This window comes from Pelodiscus sinensis, chromosome 14 (assembly GCF_049634645.1).
Source record: "Pelodiscus sinensis isolate JC-2024 chromosome 14, ASM4963464v1, whole genome shotgun sequence".
Taxonomy (NCBI): Eukaryota; Metazoa; Chordata; order Testudines; family Trionychidae; genus Pelodiscus; species Pelodiscus sinensis.
In genome coordinates, this window is record NC_134724.1 from 39,984,191 (window position 1) to 40,009,117 (window position 24,927).

Consider the following 24,927-nt stretch of genomic DNA (forward strand, 5'->3'; position numbering starts at 1 on the left):
CCCAGAGCCAGAGCCATTGCTACCACCACTGCTACCACCACGTGCATCCGGGACACCATGCACACACCCCCACACACATACCCAATCTCCTTCCTCTCCCCTCCCCACCCCTTCTCCAGAGCCAGGCATCTCCCCCCAACTCTAACCCAATTCCCCCCCCACCCCCACTAACCTTATTCCCAGATCCCAGAGCCGGAGCCACTGCTGGTGCCACCACCACACCTGGAGCCCTCACCACTGCCACTGCCTGCGCTCAGCAGCTGGCTACTAGCATGTGCAAGCTGGAATGCTGTGTGCGACCCAGCCTGCACATGCAGGATATGACGCAGTGCACGGGGGGCCTTAATGGCTCAGGCTGTGAGCATGCATGTGGCTCACAGTGGCCTGGCCATGAGAGCGGCTGACCTGAGCAGTTTGGGTTCCATCCCGGTTCCATCAGGAACCACAGTTTTTTTCTCCTTGTGGCTCACAAGCCGCGGGTTGGCCACCGCTGGTTTAGAAGCACTAATCTGGGGGTTGCAGAGTGATTTAGGAAGGCTGAGCTGCTACTGGTATTAAATTTTTTGTTTTGCTTAGAAAAAAGGGAATGAAAACCAGACTCATTAAAGAATTGCTCAAAAGAAACAAGAAGCTATGGAAGTGTGGTAGTATATTTGGCCCATGACTGTACAATACCACAATTCTTTTTGGACCACATGGATTCTACAGAAATCTGTTGCAAGTTCATAACAAAGAAGAAGGCTATATTTCAAGTTTATCAACTTTAGTGTATCTTTTCACATATATTTGATTTTCTAAATGTACAGTTAATTTTCGTGTAAAACTTATAGGCTATGTCTAGACTGGCATGATTTTCCGGAAATGCTTTTAACGGAAAAGTTTTCCATAAAAGCATTTTCGGAACAGAGCGTCTAGATTGGCACGGACACTTTTCTGCAAAAGCACTTTTTGCAGAAAAGCGTCTGTGGCCAATCTAGATGCGCTTTTCCACAAAAAAGGTCCGATCGCCATTTTTGCGATTGGAGCTTTTTTGCAGAAAACAAATCTCAGCTGTCTACACTGGCCCTTTTGCGCAAAAGTTTTGCGCAAAAGGGACTTTTGCCCGAAAGGGGGCAGCAAAGTATTTCCGCAAAAAGCACTGATTTCTTACAGTAGGAAGTCAATGTTTTTGCGGAAATTCAAGCGGCCAGTGTAGACAGTTGGCCAGTTTTTCCAGAAAAGTGGCTGATTTTCAGGAAAAACTGGCCAGTCTAGACACAGCCATAGTGTTGTTTCAATGCAATGCAGTTGTAAAACAAGCTAATATAACTTTGAGGTGTACTAACATGAGTGTTGTATGTCAGACATAGGAGTAATTGCCCCATGTCACTTAGATTTGAGTACTGTGTCCAATTCTGAACACAATGGTTTAGAAAAGATGCTTTTATGGATGGGAGAGGTAGTGCCTTTTCTAAACATCCCAGCCATTCAGCTAATTATCAAAAACAGGTTCTGCCAGCTTTAGTCTTTTTGTGGAGTTCAGAGCAAGAGCTGGGGAAAAGATGAAATATGTCTTGGGAGCCAAGAATGGAATTTTCAGCAATATCCATATCTAGAAAGGACCAAACCTTAGAGCATAGGATATGTAAATGAACAGGGAAGGTTCCAGAAGAGAGCATCTACACTGGCATGTGCCTTTGCGCAAGAGATGTGCTTTTGCGCAAGAGCATCCATGCCAGTGTAGATTCTCTCTTGTGCAAGAACGCTCTGATGGCCATTTTAACCATCGGGCTTTCTTGCTCAAGAAATTAATGTTGCCTGTCTACACTGGCCTCTTGCGCAAGAACAGTTGCGCAAGAGGGCTTATTCCTGAGTGGGAACATCAGAGTTCTTGCGCAAGAAGCCCTGATTTCATACATTAGAATATCAGTGTTCTTGCACAAGAACTCGCAGCCAGTGTAGACAGGCAGCAAGTTTTGGTGCAAAAGCAGCTGCTTTTGCACAAGATAGCACCAATGTAGGCAGAGCCAATGTGTTTAGTCTTGACAAAAAGCGATTGAGAGAGGACCTGATGACATTTTTCACATATACTTTTCCGTTAAAAACATTTGCGAAAAATCATGTCAGTCTAGACGTAGCCTAAGGCTATGTCTACATTGGCAAGATTTTGCGCAAAATCTTGCCACCTGTCTACACTGGCCACGAGTACTTGCACAAGAACACTGATGTTCTAATGTAGGAAATCAGTGCTTCTTGCTCAAATACTCCGACACTCCCACTCAGGGATAAGCCATAATGCACAACTGTTCTTGCGCAAGAGGCCAGTGTAGATAGGCAACGTTAATTTCTTGCGCAAGAAAGCCCAATGGCTAAAATGGCCATCGGAGCTTTCTTGCGCAAGAGAGTGTCTACACTGGCACGGATGCTTTTGCGCAAAAGCAAATCTCTTGCGCAAAGACACATGCCAGTGTAGATGCTCTCTTGTGCAAATACTTTAACGCAAAAACTCTTGCATTAAAAGTATTTGTGCAAAATCATGCCAATGTAGACTTAGCCCAAAATACCTGAGTTGGAAAACTTGGAAGTTCTTTGATCACAGAGATACCAAGGCCACATCCACATTACCATACTTACAGGGACACAGTTGTACCCATGTAGCTGCACCATTGTAAGATCACTCATGTAGCCATTCTGTGCCAATGGGTGATAACTCTTCCATTAATATAATAAAACCACCTCAATAAGCAGCAGTAGCTATGCTGTGGGAAGAAGCTCCCCTCCCAACACAGTGCTGTGCACACTACCACTTACGCTGGTGAAATGATGTTGTTCAGAGGCTTGGGTTTTTTCCCATGCCAATAGGGGGCATACGTTTTTGCTGTTATAAGTGATGATGTACACATGGTCCAATTTACTGAAAGATAAGGTCATTTATTTGCTTGTGACCCATATGCTCAACAGCATTAGCACAAAGTCAGAGTCAAATCTGAAAGGGTATGTCTACACTACAGCACTAATTCGAACTAGTGCATCTAGACCTAAAATCTAATTCGAATTAGCGTTTTGCTAATTTGAACTAGCATATCCACATTGAGTGGACCCTGAACCGAAGTTCAGGCTGGCCGGAACCAGTGCCAGCAGGGCATCAGGTTAGGACTTAGAGTGTGGAGCTGCTGGCTTAGGCTAGCCTGAGGGCTGTGCTTAAAGGGACCCGACCCCCATTCCGGACAGACAGTTCTCAGGGTTCCCCGCTTGCTTGTCTACCTCGATGAGGGACAGCAAAGCAGTCCTGTCTTGGAGTGCCCTGAGTGCCTACACTCAGCACATCACAGCACTTGGCCATCAGCCCGGATGCACTTGCCGCAGGCTGCCATCCGGAGGGGGGGATCAATCGGGGGGCTGTCAGGATCCAGGAGGCCCTGCAGGAGAGCTTCCACCCTGAGGAGCCCGCAGAGCCACCCCAGTCCTCCCCATCAGGGTCTCGTGCCCCATTCCTCCCTCACCTCCTTCCACTTACCCCTCCCTAGCCCCCCTTCCTGATGTAAAAAATAAAGGACACGTGTTTTCAAAAATAGAAACTCTCTTTATTTAACAAAACTGGGGGGTGAGGAGGGGAGTGAACCTCTGGGGAGACTGGGGAAAGGAGGTGGGAGAGGGGAAGAGAGAGGGTGGGAGAAAGGAGGGGGAAACCTGGGAGGAGGGAGCTGGAAGGGGGAAGCCAGGGGAAGAAGGAGAAGGGGAAGTATAAAACTATGGTACGCCGTATCTTCAGTACTGTGTACAGATGTGGTCTCCTCACCTCAAAAAAGATATTTTGGCCTTGGAAAGGGTTCAGAAAAGGGCAACTAAAATGATTAGGGGTTTGGAACAGGTCCCATATGAAGAGAGGCTAAAGCGACTGGGACTTTTCAGCTTAGAAAAGAGGAGACTGAGGGGGGATACGATAGAGGTCTATAAAATCATGAGTGGTGTGGAGAGGGTGCATAAAGAAAAGTTCTTCATTAGTTCCTATAATATAAGGACTAGAGGATACCAAATGAAATGAATGGGTAGCAGGCTTCAAACTAATAAGCGAAAGTACTTCACAAAGCAAATAGTCAACCTGTGGAACTCCTTACCACAGGAGGCTGTGAAGGCTAGAACTAGAACAGAGTTTAAAGAGAAGTTAGATAAAGTTATGGAGGTTGGGTCCATGGACTGGTATTAGCCAGGGGGTAGGAATGGTGTCCCTGGCCTCTGTTTGTGGAAGGCTATAGATGGATGGCACGAGACAAATTGCTTGGTCATTGTCTTCGGTCCATCCCCTCCAGGGTAGCTGGTGTTGGCCGCTGTCGGCAGACAGGCTGTTGGGCTAGATGGACCTTTGGTCTGACCCAGTACTGCCGTTCTTATGTTCTAAGCTCAGGATCGGGGGGTCTCACTGGACCAACTTGATTTTCATGCAAACCTGCTCCTGGGTTCGCATGTGGCCTTTGGTGGCCAGGCTGGCAGCTATCCTGCCCTAGACAGCCACTTTCCTGTGCCTAGTGCGGAGGTCGTGGATGTTGGAGGTCTCCCCCCAAACCTGGATGAGGTCCACGATCTCCGCACTAGACCAGGCGGGCGCCCGCCTCTTGTGGCCCTGGGCAGGCTCCTGGGAGCTGCCAGCCTGGTCCTGGGAAGAGGCGGAGGGCTGGGTGGCAGCGGGTAGCTGGCTCATGCCGTGCCAGGTGCAGGGTCTGGCACAAGCACCGTAGCCAGACTGTGGCCCTTTAAGGGCTCTGGGGCCGGGATGGGGGAAGAAGAGTTTCCCTGGTTTGGCCCAGAGTGGCCACCAGGGAAAGCTGGGGAGGGCTAGCCTCCCACTAGTTCGAATTAAGTGGCTACACAGCCCTTAATTCGAACTACTTAATTCGAACTAGGCATTAGTCCTCGTAGAATGAGGCTTACCTAGTTCGAATTAAGCGCTCCGCTAGTTCGAATTAAGTTCGAACTAGCGGTTTGTATGTGTAGCATCTATGAAAGTTAATTCGAACTAACGACTGTTAGTTTAAATTAACTTTGTAGTGTAGACATACCCAAAGTGACATTGTCTCTTAAGGTGATAATGACCAGCTGACAGATGGTGGCAGGCATGGGAGTGATATTATAACAGAGTTTTAGTATTTGCTACAGTCTCAGGTTTTTGTTGTATCTAGATTTAAAGAAACTAAGCAATTTGCATGCAATCTTTACAATCTACAATTATTTTTGTTAATTCATCCAGATCCAAATTTTCCTTGCCTGATTCACACAAATAGATCCATTGATTTCACTGTGACTACTTTCATGAATAAAGTAAGCAAGATTTGCATGAAGATCAATGTATCTGTGTGGCTGTTTCCCTGACCTGCACTCATCCCATTCTCCATACCAGACTATTTAACCTCCAGGATACAGTTTGCAGGGGAAGTCTGTAGGCTCTGTTGTGTGTCTGCTGTACTTGCTAATTCTGTGAAGTCCCAAGTTCTAAAAATAAGCCTGTGTGTTTTATGCAGGAAAACCCCTTCAAGGAGAGGATTGTGGAGGCTTTCTCAGAGGATGGAGAAGGGAACCTGAGCTTCAATGACTTCGTAGACATGTTCTCTGTGCTCAGTGAAATGGCTCCCAGAGAGCTCAAAGCAATCTATGCCTTTAAGATCTATGGTAATGTGCGGGGATGCTGTAGATAAATGGCTCCATCAATTCACAGATTCACTCTCCAGCTAGGAGAGAAGTTCACTATCAGCTCTGTGCTTAGCCAAAAAGCAAAATGGTTTAGTTCTGCAAGGTGCTCAACAGTTTGGCCCGATCAGCAAAGCATGCACTTAACTTTAAAGTCCACAGAGCTATTTATATTCTTGAAGTTAAGCACATGTCGGATTAAACCGTAGGAAGAGCTGCTTTGGTATTTGAGATGATTGTAGGGGAATACAAAATTGCTGTCTGAGCTTGCCCTATCTTCGAAATGGATCACATCTTTCCAAGTTCAAAGTAAAGTCTCCCCACCTGGGATCTCACTTACCGATAAGGTCTAATAAAAACTAGTATCTCCAGCAGCTATACAGATGAACCTCCCTTTCTGAGCCTTGTCTTGTTTTCTCTTGTGGCTCCTCATTAGACCAGCCTATTCCCAAAATCTCCTACAGCATGGCTGTGTCTAGACTGGCCAGTTTTTCCGGAAAATCAGCCGCTTTTCCGGAAAAAACTTGCCATCTGTCTACACTGGCCACTTGAATTTCTGCAAAAGCATTGACTTCCTACTGTAAGAAATCAGTGCTTTTTGCGGAAATACTATGCTGCTCCCGTTCGGGCAAAAGTCCCTTTTGTGCAAAACTTTTGCACAAAAGGGCCAGTGTAGACAGCTGAGATTTGTCTTCCGCAAAAAAGCCCCGATTGCGAAAATGGCGATCGGGGCTTTTTTGCGGAAAAACGCGTCTAGATTGGCCACGGACGCTTTTCTGCAAAAAGTGCTTTTGTGGAAAAGCATCCTGCCAATCTAGATGCTCTGTTTCGAAAATGCTTTTAATGGAAAACTTTTCCGTTAAAAGCATTTCCGGAAAATCATGCCAGTCTAGACGTAGCCCATCTGTACTTCAAACAAACAAACAAAGAAACATGTCCTGCACCCTAGACTGGGGCAGCGAGTCTCAGAGCCCACATGAACGGATTTGGGCTCACAAGTCCTGTTTTATGGGGCTAAAAATAACAGTATAGATCTACTGTCTGGGGCATAGGCTTCCCCTATGGCTTCGTTTAGCCATTGCCCCTTCTTGGGTTTTCTCCAAAGCAAGCCCCATAAACAGCACATGCCTCTTCCAGATCTTCCTAGTTTGAGCAACAGATCTTTCCTTTTATATCTTGATTTGCTGTCAGCCTAGTCATGTGATCACTCATGTGACCATCACACTTCTTCCCCAGACTACATTCCCCAGAAGTTTTGGTCTTAAAGGCTGTGGCTCTGCAACAGGTATATTGGGCTGCCTGCAACTATGTTTAAAGGACTAGAGCCTGGCCAGAGGTAATAAGCCACTGTTTGCACTCGCCCGTGTATTTTTGTACTGAAATGTGGGCCATTTTGAAATCTGGTATTTTTAGATGCAAAAATTGGTCCATGAAACAATTTCACAGAAATGAATGTTAAGCTTTTCACTAGAATTGAAGACGAAGTCTTTAAAATGGTTGAAATGTTATGAGTAATGCAACTAAGCAAGGTTCCCTCTAAGCTGCATGGCAGCACAGCCCGCAGCAGCTTAATGAGCCCTGCCCAGGGGCTCAGGGCTGTCACTCATGGCTTTGCCTGGCTAGGGGAGGGGCACTTCTCCCTCAGCTACAGCAGCAGCTCCCTGCTGAGGACAGAACAGCTAGTCTCTCCCAGCCGGCAGGAACAGTCCTGGGACCCTGCGCAGGGCTCAGTATGTGGCTGCGGGGCCATGCTGCTGCACAGCTTAGAGGAAACCTTGCAACTAAGGAATATTTCAGCTCCTGCTGACTCGGAGGGGAGGCAAAATGGGCAATTTCCCCAGGGCCCATCGAGTCTAAAAGATCTGGGGCTCCAGCTGCCACCACTATGCTGCCAAAGCGCTGCAGCCGCAGAGCACTCAGGATGGCTGTGAGGGCTGGAGGGAGGAGAGGTAGTGTGCTCTGGATGGCTCTGACAGCCTGAGGCCCCACCTCTTCCCCAACTTGCCCAGTGGCCCAGTGAGGCTGTAGGCCCTGCTGTTCAGCTCAAATCCTGCACATGTGGGAGGGGTCATTTCTTATTTTACAGAACTGGGTCAATTCCATGAAATCAAAAAATGGAAATGAAACCTAAGACTCTGAGATTTTCAGATTTCATTGTTAATTCTTTTGTGCAGCTCAATATAAACAGGTATAAATCACTTAATACAACAAAGGAATTCTTTAATTAAAATTAAAAGAAGGCAGACCTCTAAACTTTCTATATTTCTGCTTTTGGTTTGTTTTTTATACTTCACTCCTGTTGAAAAGTTAACCTCCATTGATTTTTTTTATTGGTCTGTTTATAAATATTTCACATCTTGCTTCTCATGCAATGGCACAATTTTCAGTGTTTGAATGACAAACACTACAGGAGAATGTTTTTATATTTGGAGGAAGGGACATCCCACAATAACATTAACATTTAAAAGTCTTTATAAAAATAAATCCTATCTTTAAGCCTGAAATAGTTGTCATTAATATTTTATGCTATCACATTGACAGATATAACCTTGTTTATAAGCTATTTAGTTTAAGAAAATCACGGGCCACGATGTTGTTGCAGAAACTGTAGCTACTGATGATCTTTTTTTTCTTTTTTCCTCTTTTTGTTTAGATTTTAACACAGATAACTTCATTTGTAAATCTGATCTTGAAAAAACCCTCAACAAGCTGACACGAGAAGAGCTAACAGCAGAAGAAATCACTTTAGTTTGTGAAAAGGTGATAGAAGAAGCTGATATGGATGGTGATGGGAAACTAGCATTTGCAGACTTTGAAAATATGATTTCCAAAGCACCAGATTTTCTAAGGTATATGAATTGATTTAAAAACTATCAAATGTTCTTTCTTTACATATTTTGTTCCAGTTGACATGCTAAGTTACAATTTATCCCCCTTTGCCGACAGGAAAGCAGCAATTCTTAGGATTTTGGTTTTTGTTTTTTATTCTTCTGCCCTGAGCTTTTTTCAAATAGAGCATCCAGATTGCGTGTGTGCTCTCTTTTGAAAAAGTGGATCGCTTTTTCAAAATAATCTTTCAAAAAAGCTTATTTCGAAAGAAGCGTGTAGTCTAGACGTACCCTTAATGGAAAGACATCAGATCCTTGGTTTCAAATTCTCAGTGGTGTTTAGGAGCTTAAGTCTTATTAATTTCAATTGGAGTTAGTCACACAAATTCCTTTTGGGGATCTGAACCCAAGTCCTTTAACTGCAAACTAAGGGATAATCTCTACCAAGAAATCCCTTATTTTACTGACTTCCTCCTACATCATAACCCAATCACCTGGCAATTTAAAGAACAAGAACTCAATGGGTACATCTAGACTGGCAAGATTTTGCGCAAAAGCAGTTGCTTTTGTGCAAAATCTTGCCGCCTGTCTACACTGGCTGCGAGTATTTGCGCAAGAACACTGACTTTGTACTGTACAAAATCAGTAGTTCTTGCTCAAATACTCCGACACTCCCACTCAGGGATAAACCCTTTTGCGCAAATATTCTTGCACAAGAGGGCCAGTGTAGACAGCCAAGTTAATTTCTTGCGCAAGAAAGCCCGATGGCTAAAATGGCCATCGGAGCTTTCTTGCGCAAGAGAGCGTCTACACTGGCATGGATGCTTTTGCGCAAAAGCAAATCTTTTGCACAAAGGCACGTGCCAGTATAGACGTTCTCTTGCGCAAATACTTTTAATGGAAAAACTTTTCCGTTAGAAGTATTTGCGCAAAATCATGCCAGTCTAGACGCAGCCAATTAGTTTTCATTATTCTTAGAGATATTTTGACCCTTTAAAAGCTCAAATGATACTGTGCTCAGGCCTGTTCTATAAGATATCTATGCAATTTGGCTTTGGGCCTATCCTCTGCTTCTGTTTCCCTTGGCTAAGTCTCAAAAGCCCATTGCTTCTGGAGTTAATCACAAGGCTGTCCCAGATCTTTTGTCCCAGCATCACGCTGGGCAGAGCCTTCCTCACAAGGTCTATCCTGTTTCACACCAGTCTGTTGGCCTTCCATACGTCTCATCTTCCTGCTCACCTGAGCTCCTTCATTTCCATCCCATTGTTGGCAGGGATGGCTGTACCACCTAGGAAGACAGCTCTATGCGGGGAATCCATGCCAGTCCTTTGCTATGGGTTCCCATCCCTGAGACTCTAAACAGCTGAGCCCTGTACTTCTGTCTTTCCTTTCCCAGATCTTTTCCTGTATGCTCAGATTGGCCTCCTCCCTGGCTCACTGCTTGCTGTTTATTGGTACATCACTACCAGGTCCATTCTCCCTGAATGACCACAGTCTATCCTAACTCCCAACAGACCTGATTCCTAGTTACAAGACCCTTGTGCTGTTTCATTCCCTCCAGATGGGGAGGCAAGTTACATCTGTCACCAGTGTGGCTGAGCCCCAAGCCCCATTAAAGGGCAGTTCATGCTGTGATACCTATGTGCTATGGAATTTGATCCATTCGGTCGAAAATGATGAGGATAGTTCCTTCTTTGTGTCATAGATGCCTAGAGAAACTCCTAGCTCAATTGCACTGCCATTACTGTTACTCAGGAGAACTTGGTCTTTCATTATACAGGACAATTTTTGGACATTATCTTTAAGTCCTGAATTAGAGGGCAGACTGTTTCTAGATTTTGTTGATTATAGCTGTAGCCATTATAAGGAATTTGACTTAGTCATTATGTTCATAAATGAATACCAGTCCATTCCAATTCCTCTTGGAATTCTCTGCTAATAAAGAATTGGTAGTGCTACTGAAATATCTAGATTTGTTCCAAAGAATATGTTCCATGGCACAGTAGATCTGTCACAGAATCACATTGCTGTCCTGAGGACGTGTTTAACACAGGAATGGCAATGTCAGTGTCCTGGAGATGATTCATTGTGTTTCATTGTGGACCATGTGGAGTATAGATCCAGACATGCAGGCAAACCAGATTCCCATTCCAGCAATAGCCATGTTCAAGGTCACCATCCCATCCTCTCAAAGCATTTTAAAACGGCACTGTACACGATACATCTCAGTAATAACTATCAAATATTGTCAGCTAGAAGTAGCTCAAGTAGTATCTTCCATCATGAATAGATGCTTGACTACAAGAATTCCTAAATTCACTTTTCTGTGGTTCTGAATATGAAGGTTCATCTGTAGTAGGGCTGGCATCAAAGCCCTGACATGCTAAACTTGCCGATTTATCCAATAATGATCTATAATCTTCATTGAGCTTCTCCTCAGTAGGATGTGGCAACAGAGGAGCAGAAACTTCATTCTGACCAGTACTGCACACCAATATCTGCTGCTCCATAGTCATGACTGTCATCTGCATCTCTTTCTCTAATTTGTTTTTGCCTTTTTTTCCAATACTTCCACAAATAGCCATTGGCACCTCTTTTGTCCGACCTGCTGTGGAATTCTCCCTTTTCTGTGTTTCTTCTTCATCTCTTTCAGCACTGTCACTGTCACACTGTCACTGTCTCTGTCTTTCAGCACTGTCTCTGTCAGCACTGTCACAATCAGGGATTGCAACTCTGTAATCATGTCCATTATGGCCCTTTTTGCCAAAGGAGAGGCTCCCCTCGTTCCCTACTTTCAAGTCTTTCTTAGTAGCTATTAAATTCTCTCTTGGGACTATTGATGAAAATGGTGTGGCATTGGAACTAGGATTCTGCTTGATTCTCGGTGCATGCATCTGTAGGAGTAGCTCAGGTTTCCCAATGAAATAGGCAGTGAACAGTTCCTTTATTATTTCATATTCATCCCACTGATTGTACATTAAACATGAGGACATTAATTTGATGTTCTTTGCTCTTGTTCGCATGTTCTGATGCCACATGGAACTGCTCAGTATGGTGTATCCATTTTGGCCACGTTGTTTTATCAGTAATTACAGCATCTGAAATTGTCATGGCAGCCACTAATTCCATTGTCCTTACACTGCTTGACTCTATGGATGCTGCTTCTGTCCTATAAGATACTTTGAGTTGTTTCTCTATCCTAATGCCCCACCTCCTTGTCTGCTCCTAGGGCTCCATGCTACTGTTCTCAAAAGAGTTTATTTTTCTGTGTTCTCCCTGGTTTTGATCTTATCTCACCTTCTCTGTGCTGTAGCTTTTCTTGTGCTTGGAAGGGGTTGGGTGTCTTTTTTCCCTGAGCAAGAAAGTTACAGCACAGTGCAGTGGCAATGTAGACAAGCCCTTAGTCAGGGGTATATCATACAAATCATGGATAGGTCCCAGGCATTCAACAAAAAATTCTGTCTGGTGACATGTCCATGACTGTTACTAAAACTACCTGTGATTAAATCTTAGTTTTATGAGGTGTAAAAATGTATGACTATGCATGAAACACTAGTCATTTTTCCTCATGAAATGAAAGCCAGAGATCATAGTAACTGTGTAATACAGGTAATACAGGACCCATGAAAATGATTTCTAGATCTGCAATATTTGGTTTTATGTGTTTGTTTTGTTTTTTGGAAGTTGATTTTCTTTTGTTTTCTAAATGCTACATGGGGCTAGTACTGACAAAGAAAGATGCTCTCTAAGCAAAGAAGGGAAAGCTGAACTTAAAGCCAGAATCAAAATAACATATTTAGCACACACATCCCACTTTGGCTAAGATAGTGGAGTTCTGGAAACCCTGCATGTTATTCCTTGCTAGTTTCAGAGTTAAAGAAACCTTGTGAAAAGGCAGAGCTTCCACTTGTACATATTAATACAATATTCCACATATCCCTTCAGCCTAGCATGGTACCTGGATACTACAGTCATAACCACACCATAGCTATGACAAGCAGATAGTCCAATGATCAGTAAATCTTCTTCAGTCATAGGAAAGTCTCATGTATTTCAATTGCATTTCAATTCTCCTTTTCATCATCATGCAAAGGGTTTATGCTTTGCTTATACTATTACTACAGATACTATGGTATAAAAGGATGGTCTTCATTTAAGTACAGGAGTCTCTCCTGTATAGTTAGAGAAGGGAAAAGAGCTACAGTATTTTCAATTCACTAGTTCCCATCAGCCATGAATTTACACTAAGTAAATTAACGGGGATTTTTAAAAATTAGATTTCATACATATAAATTTCCACTATGCCTATATTTTACCAGATATAATTCACTACATACTTTTGTGTGGCTTTATGTTGGAAAGGGGAAGTGAGTGGAGCTTACACTCAAGTGTCCTCTACACAAATAATCACTGCTAAAAGGCCTGTGGAGCAGGATGGGTCCAGGTTGGAAATTGAGCTGTTGAATCTGTACATTTGTGACCCAAAAGGCCCATAGATGGGTAAATTCCACTCTTCCCTAGTTCCTCAGCTTTAGTGCAAGCAGGGTGGAATTAGACCAATAATATTTCAAAGGGGACTGAACCAGGACCACAGACCTAAATATTCCAAATTTTGAGGAATATCAGATTTATTTGTATAGCCAGAGCCTGAGATGTGAAATCTCCCTCTGTTTTTTTCTGACTCTGAACTTTGAACATTGGACTCATCTCTCCCTAATAGTACTTGCTCGCTATTAACTTGAAACTGAGATGTTTTCACCGCAATTCTTTGCTCAGACACAGAGCATTTAGTCAGCGTAGGCTGAACTGATGGCATTGGTTTTTAAAAGATCAGCAGAACAATGGAACTTGGGGAGAAAAATATGTCTAGAGGGTTACTTGAACTTTACAAACACTTGTCAGAGTCAAAAAGCAGGTAAAACTAAATTTAGACTGTTACTTTTGGTACCACTGGGTAGTTTTATGGCTTGTAAGTGGCCTGGAGGACAGCAGTTACATGTACTTATTCAGCACATAAAATTTGAAACATGTCATGTGTCACACTGCAGTGAAATTTTCTATTCCACTAATGCCAAGTGGGAACTGCGTGCTGCCTGCCCACAGGAACGTCACTTGAAGAAGGTCATTGACATTGTACCAGCTCAAGAGAAGCTGCCACAGTGTCAATGAGAGAGACTCCTATACATTAATTAAAGGGTGTGTGTCAGGCATCACTTGACTAATCAAGGGTATCAGTTTGAGTAATTTTAGTCCCAGCTACCCAGGAAGTTAAGCACATCTTCCGAAATAATAGACGACATTCTAATTTTTAACTCAGTTTAAAAAAGCTCCTTTATAAATTCTCCATGTAGATTCCTTTTTTTTTTTTTTTTAAACTGTAGGAATTGCTGCGAGTGGGAAGCTGGTAGAGAAAATGGATCTGCTGCATGGGATGGGGGGCAGGCATGCGGGTTCCATGGAGACCATGGTTTTATCTGTTGCTTGTGCCACCACTCTTGACATGTGTGCAGTGGAGACTTTGTAAACTGCTATCCTAGAATTCAAAGGAAGCCGAGGGTGCTATATTATCCCAGCAGCCCCGAGAGAGAATGAGACAAGGGAACATTTGTCACTGCAGTCATAAAGCTCCTGGACCTCTCTTCTTCTCTCCCCCCGCTCCCCAGCTTGTGACATTTTGAAGTGCAGTGGCAAGGGAGGGAGGGGTGGCTTGAGTGCAGGGGGTGGTGTGTATTCAACTGCAGTTGTGAGTGAGGAGATGGACGGAAGAGCTGGCAAAGTTACACAGGACAGGAGGTATCTAGAGGAAGCTAGCAGATCTCTGAAATACTGATGGCTCAAAGGAATGTGTTAGCAATCCTCGTTCTTGCCACCCCAACACCCATTTTAACAACCGCTTCTGCCCCAGTGACCACTGGCTATCACGATGGCTTCACAGAGCCATAGGCTGACAACTGTAAATTTATTCCAGAGCAAGACTGGCCTGGCCCCACGTGGGCTCTGGAGAGCACACAGACGACTCAGTGCTGGCCCCTCTAGTAGTGCTTTGGCTGCAGGTTGAGTGAGCAACAGGACTGAAGGAACAGTCCCCGGAAAAAGTCCTGCAGTGCATAGACAGGTGTTGGTTTACCATTTTGTTTACCGTTGCCCGTGCACAGGGTTGCTAGATTCCTCTGGTTTCCTTCCACTTCGTTTTTCCCTACTAGTATTACTTAAGTGACTCACATGGAAAGCAAGGCCATAGGAAAAGAGGTGGGCTCTCATTGCTTACAACATTGAGAGCTGTGAGCTTCATCTGGATCCAATCAAAGCACTGCCACCATTCAAACGGCACATCCTACACATGCACAGTTAGCAAAACTACCCTACCACAGAAGACATTCTTGGTCACAACAATCTTGTGCCCCACTGAGATGGAGGGCCACTCATGTGCCAACTGACTAGCCTTGGTTGCCCATTGCTGGCTTAGACTGAAGTGCTCCTGATAAGGCAGGGGTGGCAAATGCCAGCCTGCGGGCTGGATCCAGTTCCCGAGAGTTAGTGCTTGGTGGGTGCCACCACGATATTTACCTGCGGCTCTTCAGGTATGGGCAACTGCAGCTCCTGTTGGCCATGGATCACCGTTACTGGCCAATCGGAGCTGTGGGAAGCTGCAGAGGCTCAGGTAAATATAAAGGTGGCCTGCCAGGCACTAACCTTGGCAAACTGCCGCCATTTTGTTGCTCAATCCTGTGATAAGCCGTGCCACGAAGTACTGGACTTCTTTCCACTCTCTCACTGAAAGCCACCTGGCTGATAGTCGCTGAATCCTGAGCCTTGCAACTGATCTCTTCCATATTTAAATCCTTTGTTGTACTACACTGGTACAAATGCATGTGAAGTCTTAGGGCCAAGAGAATGCTGCCTATTGTGTTTTCTCTGGTGGTTTCTCTTGAGAGCTACCATTTGATGGCTACAGGAAAGAAAACAGACAGTTCCCAAGAGCCTGTTCTAGGCAAGTCAGGACGCATTCTGAACTTGAGGAGTCACCTTTATGTGCTATTTTACTCTTTGAACATTAAGAGACATTCAGCAGCTTCACAAGTTGTTGGTTGCACTGTCAACAGAGATAGTTGAAAAGTTCAGGATTCAAATATGAGGATGAATTCAGTATAGGCAGAGGCGGATATAGGGCAGGGCGAGCGGGGCAGCTGAGTGGGGGCAGGTAGGAGGCATCTTACTCCACTGGTCATCTTGCTCGTTGCTTGCTAGTGTCGCTCTGCCATTCATTGCCTGTTGGTTCCATAGCCCCTCGCTGCTGCCGCCCTGTTGGCTACTCCTTACACCTCTCCATCGGTGGTCCCTCACTACTGCTGCTCTGCTGGCTGCTCCTCACACCTTTCATCCATCGCCCCTTGCTGCTGCCACCCTGCTGGCTGCTCCTCACACTTTCCATCCGTTACCCCTCACTACTGCCGCTCTGCTGGCTGCACCTCACACCTTCCACTGGCTTGTGATGGATTTGGCTCTGGACCAAATGTAGTGATTTCAGCTCTTGTCCTAAAACACAGTCCAGCCAAAAAATGCCAGCATCTACTGGAATACATTTTAAAATAATAAAGAGACTCCTTATGGAGTCTGTTCCAATTCTATCATTAGAATGGGGGTGAGGGAAAAAAGAGGTTGAACCAGCCTTACAGTTTACGCCTGGAAAGCATGCAGCCTGCTGGTTCAGAGTTCTGCCCTTTTCCAGTTGACTTCACAGAGTTCTGGCAGAGGAAGCCTTGTCCAGCTGAGATTCTTTACATTGACAGTTTCTCGCCTGTGAACTGAGTTAAACACAGTCTGACTTTTCTGCATTCCCCCAATAACTGCAAGCATTCGTGGTCATTTCTTACAATTCTTGTATTTAGGGTTAACACAGTTTGTCACTCCATAACAGCCAAATTGGTTACAGTGGGTAAAATACCATTCTAATAGTTGAATATCTAGCAGGCCTAAGCAAACTGAGTGAACTGTATTAACATACCCACAATCAGGATGTCTTTCTCATTCCAACATTAACTGTATTTACATAACAACACCCAAGATTTCTTTCCCATTCCAGTTGGCTGTAATCAAAGCATTGATTCAGACCCTGCTTATATCATGATAGATAGGGTGGATAGTAAGTTGACTGGCAACTTCAATTTCATTGACAAAAGATCAAGTTCTGTTCTAAGTTTTCAGAGGTAATGATGCTATTTAACAAATGACATCTGTTGCAGCATATGTGTATAATGCAATAGAATTCCATTGGACTGAATCTTTGGCACTGTCTAAAGTCTCATGAAACACTGAATGGCCAGCTGCTCCTCCTCCTTTGCTGTCATTAAACTATAGTGCAATACTTCACTCTAGCATTTTCTGTACTGTGTATATTGTGCCATGAGTATACCACTACAAAGAATGTCCCAAAAAAATTCTTGACTGCTTGCGGTCCTAGTGCAGTTATTCTCATACTTGGTCATATGCATCTCAGATCAGTCTGGCCCTTGTCATTTTTTCAATACACAGTTTGTGGAAGGCATCATTTGTCCCTTAAAGACAGAGAATTTGGCATTGTTGTGGTTTGTCTTTTCTGAGTTAACATTCTGACCACGGTGCTCTATAGCCCTCTGTTACCTTCATTACCTCTTGTATTGCCTTGACTGTTTCTCATGGTCTCTGTTTATATTGTATCCTGGACATACCTGAGTCTTATATTGAACTCCATGTTCTCACTTGTTCACCCTTGGTTTTGAAAACCTGTGCAAGTGTATTTTTAGCAAGAGGCATTTAGATTCAGCCTCCCGTAGGGAAGGGATCAGCTTCATAAACGACCATCACTTGAGAGGCCAAGAACTGAATAGGTCACTGAGACTACATAGCTCTCCTCCTCACACCTAGGCTGGAGCCTATTGGGAGCAGTGCAGCTGGTCTGATCACAAAGTTTGCAGTGGTTTTTCTCTGCCATTGTTTGCAATCTCCAAGGAGTCAACCATTGTAAGGAGAAATGATGGGGTTGCTGGTCCCTCTCTCACACAGATGGGTAAAGTAGGAGTGGAAAATAGATAGATCCTAGACTCCACCCTTTCAACTCACTGAATAGGTGTAGAAGATGTAGAAGGAGAAACTGGAACCCTGCCTACGATGTGGGGCAGTGTAACAAACCAACCTTCTCCCCAGGTCACCTACGATCTAGTTCAGGCTCGGGTAAAATAGGGCATGTGGGCTGGATGTGATCTGGCCCTCAGACACAGCAGGAAGCCTCAGGTAGACTCCCTGCCTGGCTGCGGAGCTGTTTCTCTTTCACAGCCATGGGAGAGGCTTTATGCACTGTCTCTGCCCCAGCACAATCCCATTGGTTGGTTTCTAGCCAATGGGAGCTGTCTGTTTGAAGAACAGGCAGCACGCGAAGCACCCACCTCCCTTCACCTCAGGCTCTTATTCACTGATGCACATGGCCACTATAGCCTGTGCAGGGATAGGGCAGGCAGGAAGGCTTCCTGAAAACCCTTCTGTGCTCCTAGCCAGGAGTTGCCCAGGTAAGTCTCCTAGCTGGAGCCTGCCTGTGGCACCCCAGCTTCTCCCTCCCCCCAAGCCTCTGCCACCCCACATAACCCAAACCCTCTGCCCTCCTTTTGAACCCATATCCCCTCCCAGATCCAGCACCCCAATCCCCTGTCCCAAGTCACAACCCCCTCCTGACTTAGGTCACAACCCAAACCCCTGTACCCCCACCTGAACCCCTAATCCCGTGCCCAAGGTCACAACCCAAATCCCAGAACCCTTTCCTGCACTCCAGTCCCCTGCCCTAAGTCACAACCCCTGTATGCCCTAGGTCACAGCCCAAACCCCTGCACACCAGTCCCATGCCCCACGTCATAAATGACTCCGTCATCCAAACTCCCTCACAGACTCCACATACCCTCCTGCATCCCAATCCCTTACCCCAAACTTTCTTCTGCACCCAATCTCCATCCCAGACCCTGCACCTCCTCCATTAATATCATTGAATAGTGTGACCCGCGACCATGTTCCAAAATCTTGGAGTGCCCCCCATCAAAAATTATTGCCCACCTAATGTCACAAACAGTCTTTTCCGGCAATTTTATTTGCCCAATGCAGACAATGTGAACAAAATCAGTTCTTTCCTCTTCGCTCAGTCGTGACTGCTTTAGGACTTCTTGCAGGACTCTTCCATGCTCTACTTACCCCTTTTCGCCAGCAGGTTTCCACCACCTTGCCTCCCCGGAGACTCTGGCAACCTATTCCAGGGAATTCCTGTTGGACCTTTTTCTTGCAGCTCCCAGCCCAGACTTGCTTGTCTCCCTGGATGGGCCACTCATACTGTGCCACATGGTTCAGCTTCATTGGCTTCAGAGAAGACTTCTTTTGAGTGCTTTGGGCCCTCACCCACTGGAGCCAACTAATCTGAAACCACCTTACCCAGTGCGAGGTTTCACAGAAAAGGCCTTCAAGAGTGGATCTAACACCACTCAGTTTGTGATTTTTTTTCTATGGAACTAGTCTCTGAGCATAACTATTGGACAGCCACGTCTGCCAACCATGGCCATGTCCTTTACAGGAATGATTCAGCCCCAAAATTAAGCTGATATGCCTGAAAGGTCAGTCCCAATCTCTCCAAGGGTACATCTACACTAGCCCCCTAGTTTGAACTAGGGAGGCTAATGAGGGAGACTGAAATTGCAAATGAAGCGCGGGATTTAAATATCCCATGCTTCATTAGCATGTTCCCGGTCGGTTGCTATTTTGGAAACTGACTAGCCTGGAATAACTGCCCGCGTCTACACGCGGCAGTGAAACAGGAGTTCCAAGTAAACCCCTTACCACTAATTAGCTGTTACTCCTTGTGGAATGAGGTTAAATTAAACAGCTAATTTGAGTTGGGGTTTACTTGGAACTCCTGTTTCACTGCCACGTGTAGACGCGGGCAGTTATTCCGGGCAAGTCAATTTTCAAAATGGCAACTGTCCGGGAACATGCTAATGAAGCACGGGATATTTAAATCCTGCTCTTCATTTGCAATTTTGGTTGCCCTCATTAGCCTCCCTAGTTTGAACTAGAGGGTTAGTGTAGATGTACCCCAAGATAGCAGCCTTCACAATAGGATAGAAGTGCAACTGCTAATTTATCAGTGCTTGGTAGGCTGCCAGCTCCTCATGTCAAGCTGGGCTATCTGGGATGCCACAGTCAATTCTGCCCAGTCTGCTGCACTGGGCACTGATTTGAAGGTATGTGGGGTAGCCTCTGCATCTTCCTTCAATTCCAGCTTTGCCAGTCCACAGATCAACCAGCCCAAACTACCGTCTTTAATACCATCCAAATTCCCCAGAGTCCCTCGGGCCAGTCACTTCTGTGACCATTCTTGTTGCTAGACATGAGGCTCTTGCAACCGCTTTTGAATGGCATTTGCTGCTTGCTGTTTCTGCAGGCTCCCCATTAATAACAGGAACCTGGGCTGGGGCTGTTTCTGTTTCTGCTGCAACCTTACCAACAGAAACCTTGCCTGGGCACCTAAACTGGCTGAGGTATCAGTTAGTGGGCTGAGCTTCCCTCTCTCCTCACATCCAGAAGTCAATTGGAGTCTACAGACTCCATCACATTTTGCAAGCTGGCCTCTCCAGCTCACAGAGAACCCACTGCCACACCTGCCTGCAGCTTCTGATTCTTGCAGCTCATTGGCTCTAATTCATTGGACCACCGTAGGCCCAGATACATGTTTGAAACCTGATTGGGGTCAGGTGAACAGTCACAGGTGCATTGCCCCTGCTCCCTCTCTGGCCAGTCATCCTGTGACAGGCAGCTCAACTATGTGCAGCCAGCTACTCAGAGTGGATATCAAGTTACAATCCAAACCCTAAATACATGGATAAACACTGACTAATCACATAGATAACAAATAGACTTATGACAAGGAGACATTTCGTAGCACACAGGAAAGATGGCAATTTGCCCTAAGAAACATTGCCTTCAATTTTCCCCAACATTGAAGAAGTTTCCTTTTTCATCAATCTCAATTATTTCTGGTTTAACAACCTTGTTTGGTCATTCTGAACATTTACTGCTCACTGAATGGAACATTTCCTGTGTCTGGACTGAATTTATCTCCAGCTCCATTAATGGCCTCTTGTTCTCTTGACCATACTGTGCCACAGGCAGCAATGGTCCTTTAAGTGGTAACTACCTTCATAATAATGCAGTATGGTAGTAAAACATTTTTTTCTCTTTATAAAAATGCTCCTGTGACAGTCTCCAGATCCATGGAGAAAATACCTACCTAATCATAAGCAGATGCAGCCACATTTTCAAAGTTACCACTGAGTTTGTGTGCTTGCATTTTTGAGGCCCAGTTTTAGACACACTTTAGTCTTTGGTTTTTGAGATGTCTGAGCGCCTGTTGACTTCAGCTGTAGAGCTGGGTGGTCAACACTTCTGAAAATTAAGTTTAAAAGAACTAGTAAAAAAGGCACTTAAAATCTTTGGCCGTTTCTGAAAATATTGGCCTTGAGCCTGATATTCAGAGATTCTAAGTGCTTACAGTTTTCAGTGACTCTCACTAAATCTATGGACATTCAGCATCTCTGAATATCTAGTGTGACAGACCCAGGGCAGATGGCTACAATAGTTTGGTAGAGGACAGATATACTGAGGGCTGGGTAAATGGTCTTCTGTTTCCTGAATAAACTGGCAGAGACTGCTGCCATGTAATCAAGGCAGGCACACACCTGAGGCTAATTAAGAGTTTGCCTGAAGCAGCAGGCTAATCAGGCACCTACAGCCAATTAAGGCCTGCTAGGCTACTTTAAAAGGTTTCCCCTTAGGATAAGGAGAAGAGTGAAGGACTGAAATGAGGAAGTGTGTTGCTGGAGAGCTGAGGACTGAAAAAGGAAAGAGTGTGTTGAACCAGGAAAAATTCACTAAAGTACCAGGAAGAAGGTACTAGGGAGCATTTGGGGAAGTGGCCCAGGGAAAAGGCTGCTGTATTGTGGTGTTGAGAGGCAATAGGCCTTGGATGCTCCTCAAACTCACTCTCAGGACTGGGTGACCTAACAGCCACTGAGGCTATTTACAAAAGTCCCAACAGCCTCAGTCAGTGTATGTTCCCCCTGTATTCAGGGTATTATGGCCCCATGGCCTCAGTCAATATGCCTGCCCCTATATTCAGGGTATTACGGCTCAGCGACCCTGTATTCAGGGTTTTACAGCCCCGTGGCCTCAGTCAATATGCATTCCCCCATAAGCAGGGTACTACAGCCCAGCAGCCTCAGTCAATATATCATCAGAAAAGCTCTCCCATGTGGGGTACGCGGCCTGGGCCCTCGCTCTCCACTGGGTCCCCGTTCAGGGCCCTGTTGGAAGTGGCATGGTCCACTGTTCGCTCAGTGTGGAATCCTGCTGCAACACGCTGAGTGCCTGGGGAGTAATTCCCCACCCTGGGCTACTTCCTTCTGGAACTTGTCAGAACTTCTCTCCATCCTCATGCACAGGTCCCATGGCTTCTACTATGGCCCCTCTTGGCCTGGCTGCTGCCATTTGCTCTGGCTGCGCTTCCTCCCCTGGAGCTCCTGCAGTGCCTCCTTCCCCTCACTCAGCCCTGACTGAACTGCTCCAGAGGCCTTTATAGTCAGCTTCCAGTTAGAGCAGGCTCAGCAGAACTGTGGGGGTAGGACCATCTCAACCAGATGTGCCAGGGTTATTCCAGTGCAGGGTTGATATACCCTGTCAGTTGTCCCTACCTATGGTCCCTGGGCTGGAACCTGGAGTTGTGGGTGACCTGGATTCCCCCCCAATCCTCCCCGTGCCACTGAAATGTCTGCTCCTGGAAAGGGAGGCCAGGATTATGGAGGGATTTCACCTAATCCTTTGACTTTGCTAGTGATGAGGATGGCTCAGTATCTTCCCTGGCCTCTAGAGAAGATAATAGGCAGTGTGGAGGGTCACAGTGAGCCTCTGAGGGATACAATGACCACCTGGAAGCGCAGGACCCACGGGGCATGGCTGGAGCTTTGCCACACTAGCCAAAGGTATTTCAAATTTGGTACTTACCATTGGATGCCTTTTGATTATGGTGGATATAGGTTTTACCTATTGGTCTGGCGTCAGTGACAAAAGGACACCCCTCACACACACATATACCTTTCACCCCCAAGAAAGCAAATCCCTCAGGTGATTAAAGTCAGAAACTCAAGACTCCTGGGTTCTATTCCTGACACTTCTACTAATTCATTGTATATCCTATGCTAAGTCTCAATTTCTGTCTTTCTTTTTTGTTCTGCAATGGGTACCCCACTTGTGAAACACTTCGAGAACCTCCTCTGAAAGGTGCTATTATGTCAAAGCATCATTATCATTCAGATGAAGCCAATTGCATAATTACACAAGGAATAGTTATATTATCCCCCACATGATGGAAAAATTATGAAGGCTGGTTTTTAAATATTTGCTTTTGCATATACAACCAACATGGATTTGTAAGCCATGCCACACAGCAAAGCATTTGCACATATGTACCATCATTACCTTTGGCAGAGCATTTGGACTGATAATGGCTGAAGTTCAGTGATAGCACAGTGACTTTTGTCTCTCTCATTGCTTCCTCTGAAAACCATTTTTAATGACACTGTGTGGGTTTAATCTCCTAGATGCAATCTGCCAAGCTTTGTATTGCTGCCAAGGAAATGAAGATGCAGTAAAATGTATTGCCTGATTTGCACTCCTTGTTGAGGAAATGATTTTTTTAAATACTTTGAGAAAACTCAACTATAATCACTGACCAGGACAGAGGAAATATGTGTTCTTGGCTACTGTCCCAGAAACTGAATAAGTTGTAAATGATAGTGACAGTTGCTAGTTCAGAAAATGTGATCCCTCTGGGTTTATTTCACTCAAAAATGTTATCATCAAGAGTCTGCATGTAGCTTAATGGAAGCATTAGCACTCTGAACTGGCATTGGATAAGTGTTCTGTTCTACAAGACTGGTTACATTTTCCACAGGAAATTGTTTTATAAATCATCTTGGAACCTTAAACTTATTTTAAGGCCTGAAGATGATACACACCTTAGCAATTTGAAATGCAGCTTGAGAAAAACATGACATTACAAGCCAGAGCTGCCAAGTCAGGGAAACAATAGAAAGGTTAAAAAGTATATATCCTGATGAGAGATGTACCATCCCCGAATCTTCATCCTCTGCCTCTATTCATTGGAAGCAGAACGGTCTGTACCTGTGGGAGGCTGAGTGCTCTCAGCTTCCACTGGAGTCACCTAACACCAGGCATTTAACATCTCACAGGATCTGTCCCAAAATGAAGATTTTTCATATCCTAGAATCATAGAACACTAGAATGGAAGGGACCTTGAGAGGTCATCGAGTCCAGTTCCCTACACTCATGGCAGGACCAAGCACTGTCTAGACCATCCCTGGTAGATGTCTATCTAACCTGCTCTTAAATATCTCCAGAGACGGAGATTCCACAACTTCCCTAGACAATTTATTCCAGTGTTTGACCACCCTGACAGTTAGGAAGTTTTTCCTAATGTCCAACCTAAACATCCCATGCTGCAATTTAAACCCATTGCTTCTGTCCTATCATCAGAGGCCAAGGAGAACTTTTTTCCTCCCTCCTCCTTGTAACACCCTTTTAGATACTTAAGATATAAGACTAGAACTGGTCAGGGACCTGGGGAAGAAGGAGGGCTACGGCAGAAAAGTTTGAAAAATGGGAGAGGAAACTTTTTTTTCACAAAAAAATCCGTAAAACTCCAAAATCAAAATATTTTTGAGTTTGGGTTTTTTTAAACAAAATGTAGAGCTTTTCCCTGTAAATTAGATGTCCTCTGTGTAAAATGTAGTTTACTTGAAAACCCAGTTTTCCATCCAAAACAATTGAGATGGAAAACTTTTGAGCAGACCCAACAAAAATGTTTACACATGCAATCATTGTGTTTTCTTTGTTCATGGAAGTGGCAAATTCTGGGCACTTGGATTTTAGAGTGTGAAGGGGGCTTGGCTATAGGAGAATTAACAGACATGCTAGCTCTGGAGCAGTGGTCCCCAATGCGGTGCCCGCGGGTGCCATGGCACCCGCCGGGGCATATATGTGCGCCCACCTAGTGACCAGGGCCGGCCCGAACCATTCTTGCACCCTGGGCCCCGGGCGCATGGCGCATGCGTGGTCCCACCCCTGGACGTCTGGCAGCCCCAAAAGGTTGGGGATCCACTGCCCTAGAGTTTTAATTAAAACTGGTTTAATAACTTGGGAAGCTCTTTGACAAATGTGAACTGGAATGCTACAATGCAGTGCAGATTATGATGCATCGTATCTGCCTGTTCCATAGAATTAGATTTTTAAAGCCAGAAGCGATCATTATGATCACCCTATCAGACCTCCTGAATAAAACCCATAGAGATTCCTT

General features: G+C 45.1%; 1 protein-coding gene across 4 annotated transcripts in view; it reads left to right on the top strand.

Annotated features, from left to right (window-relative positions):
• CIB2 (calcium and integrin binding family member 2) overlaps positions 1-24,927 on the top strand; it is a 127,823-nt gene that overhangs the window by 95,928 nt on the left and 6,968 nt on the right. For all 4 annotated transcript variants that reach the window (XM_075897624.1, XM_075897625.1, XM_075897626.1 and 1 more), the window contains exons 4-5: positions 5,496-5,643; positions 8,315-8,510. In XM_075897624.1, coding sequence (XP_075753739.1) covers positions 5,496-5,643; positions 8,315-8,510 — 344 coding nt within the window. The remainder of the gene's footprint in view (positions 1-5,495; positions 5,644-8,314; positions 8,511-24,927) is intronic.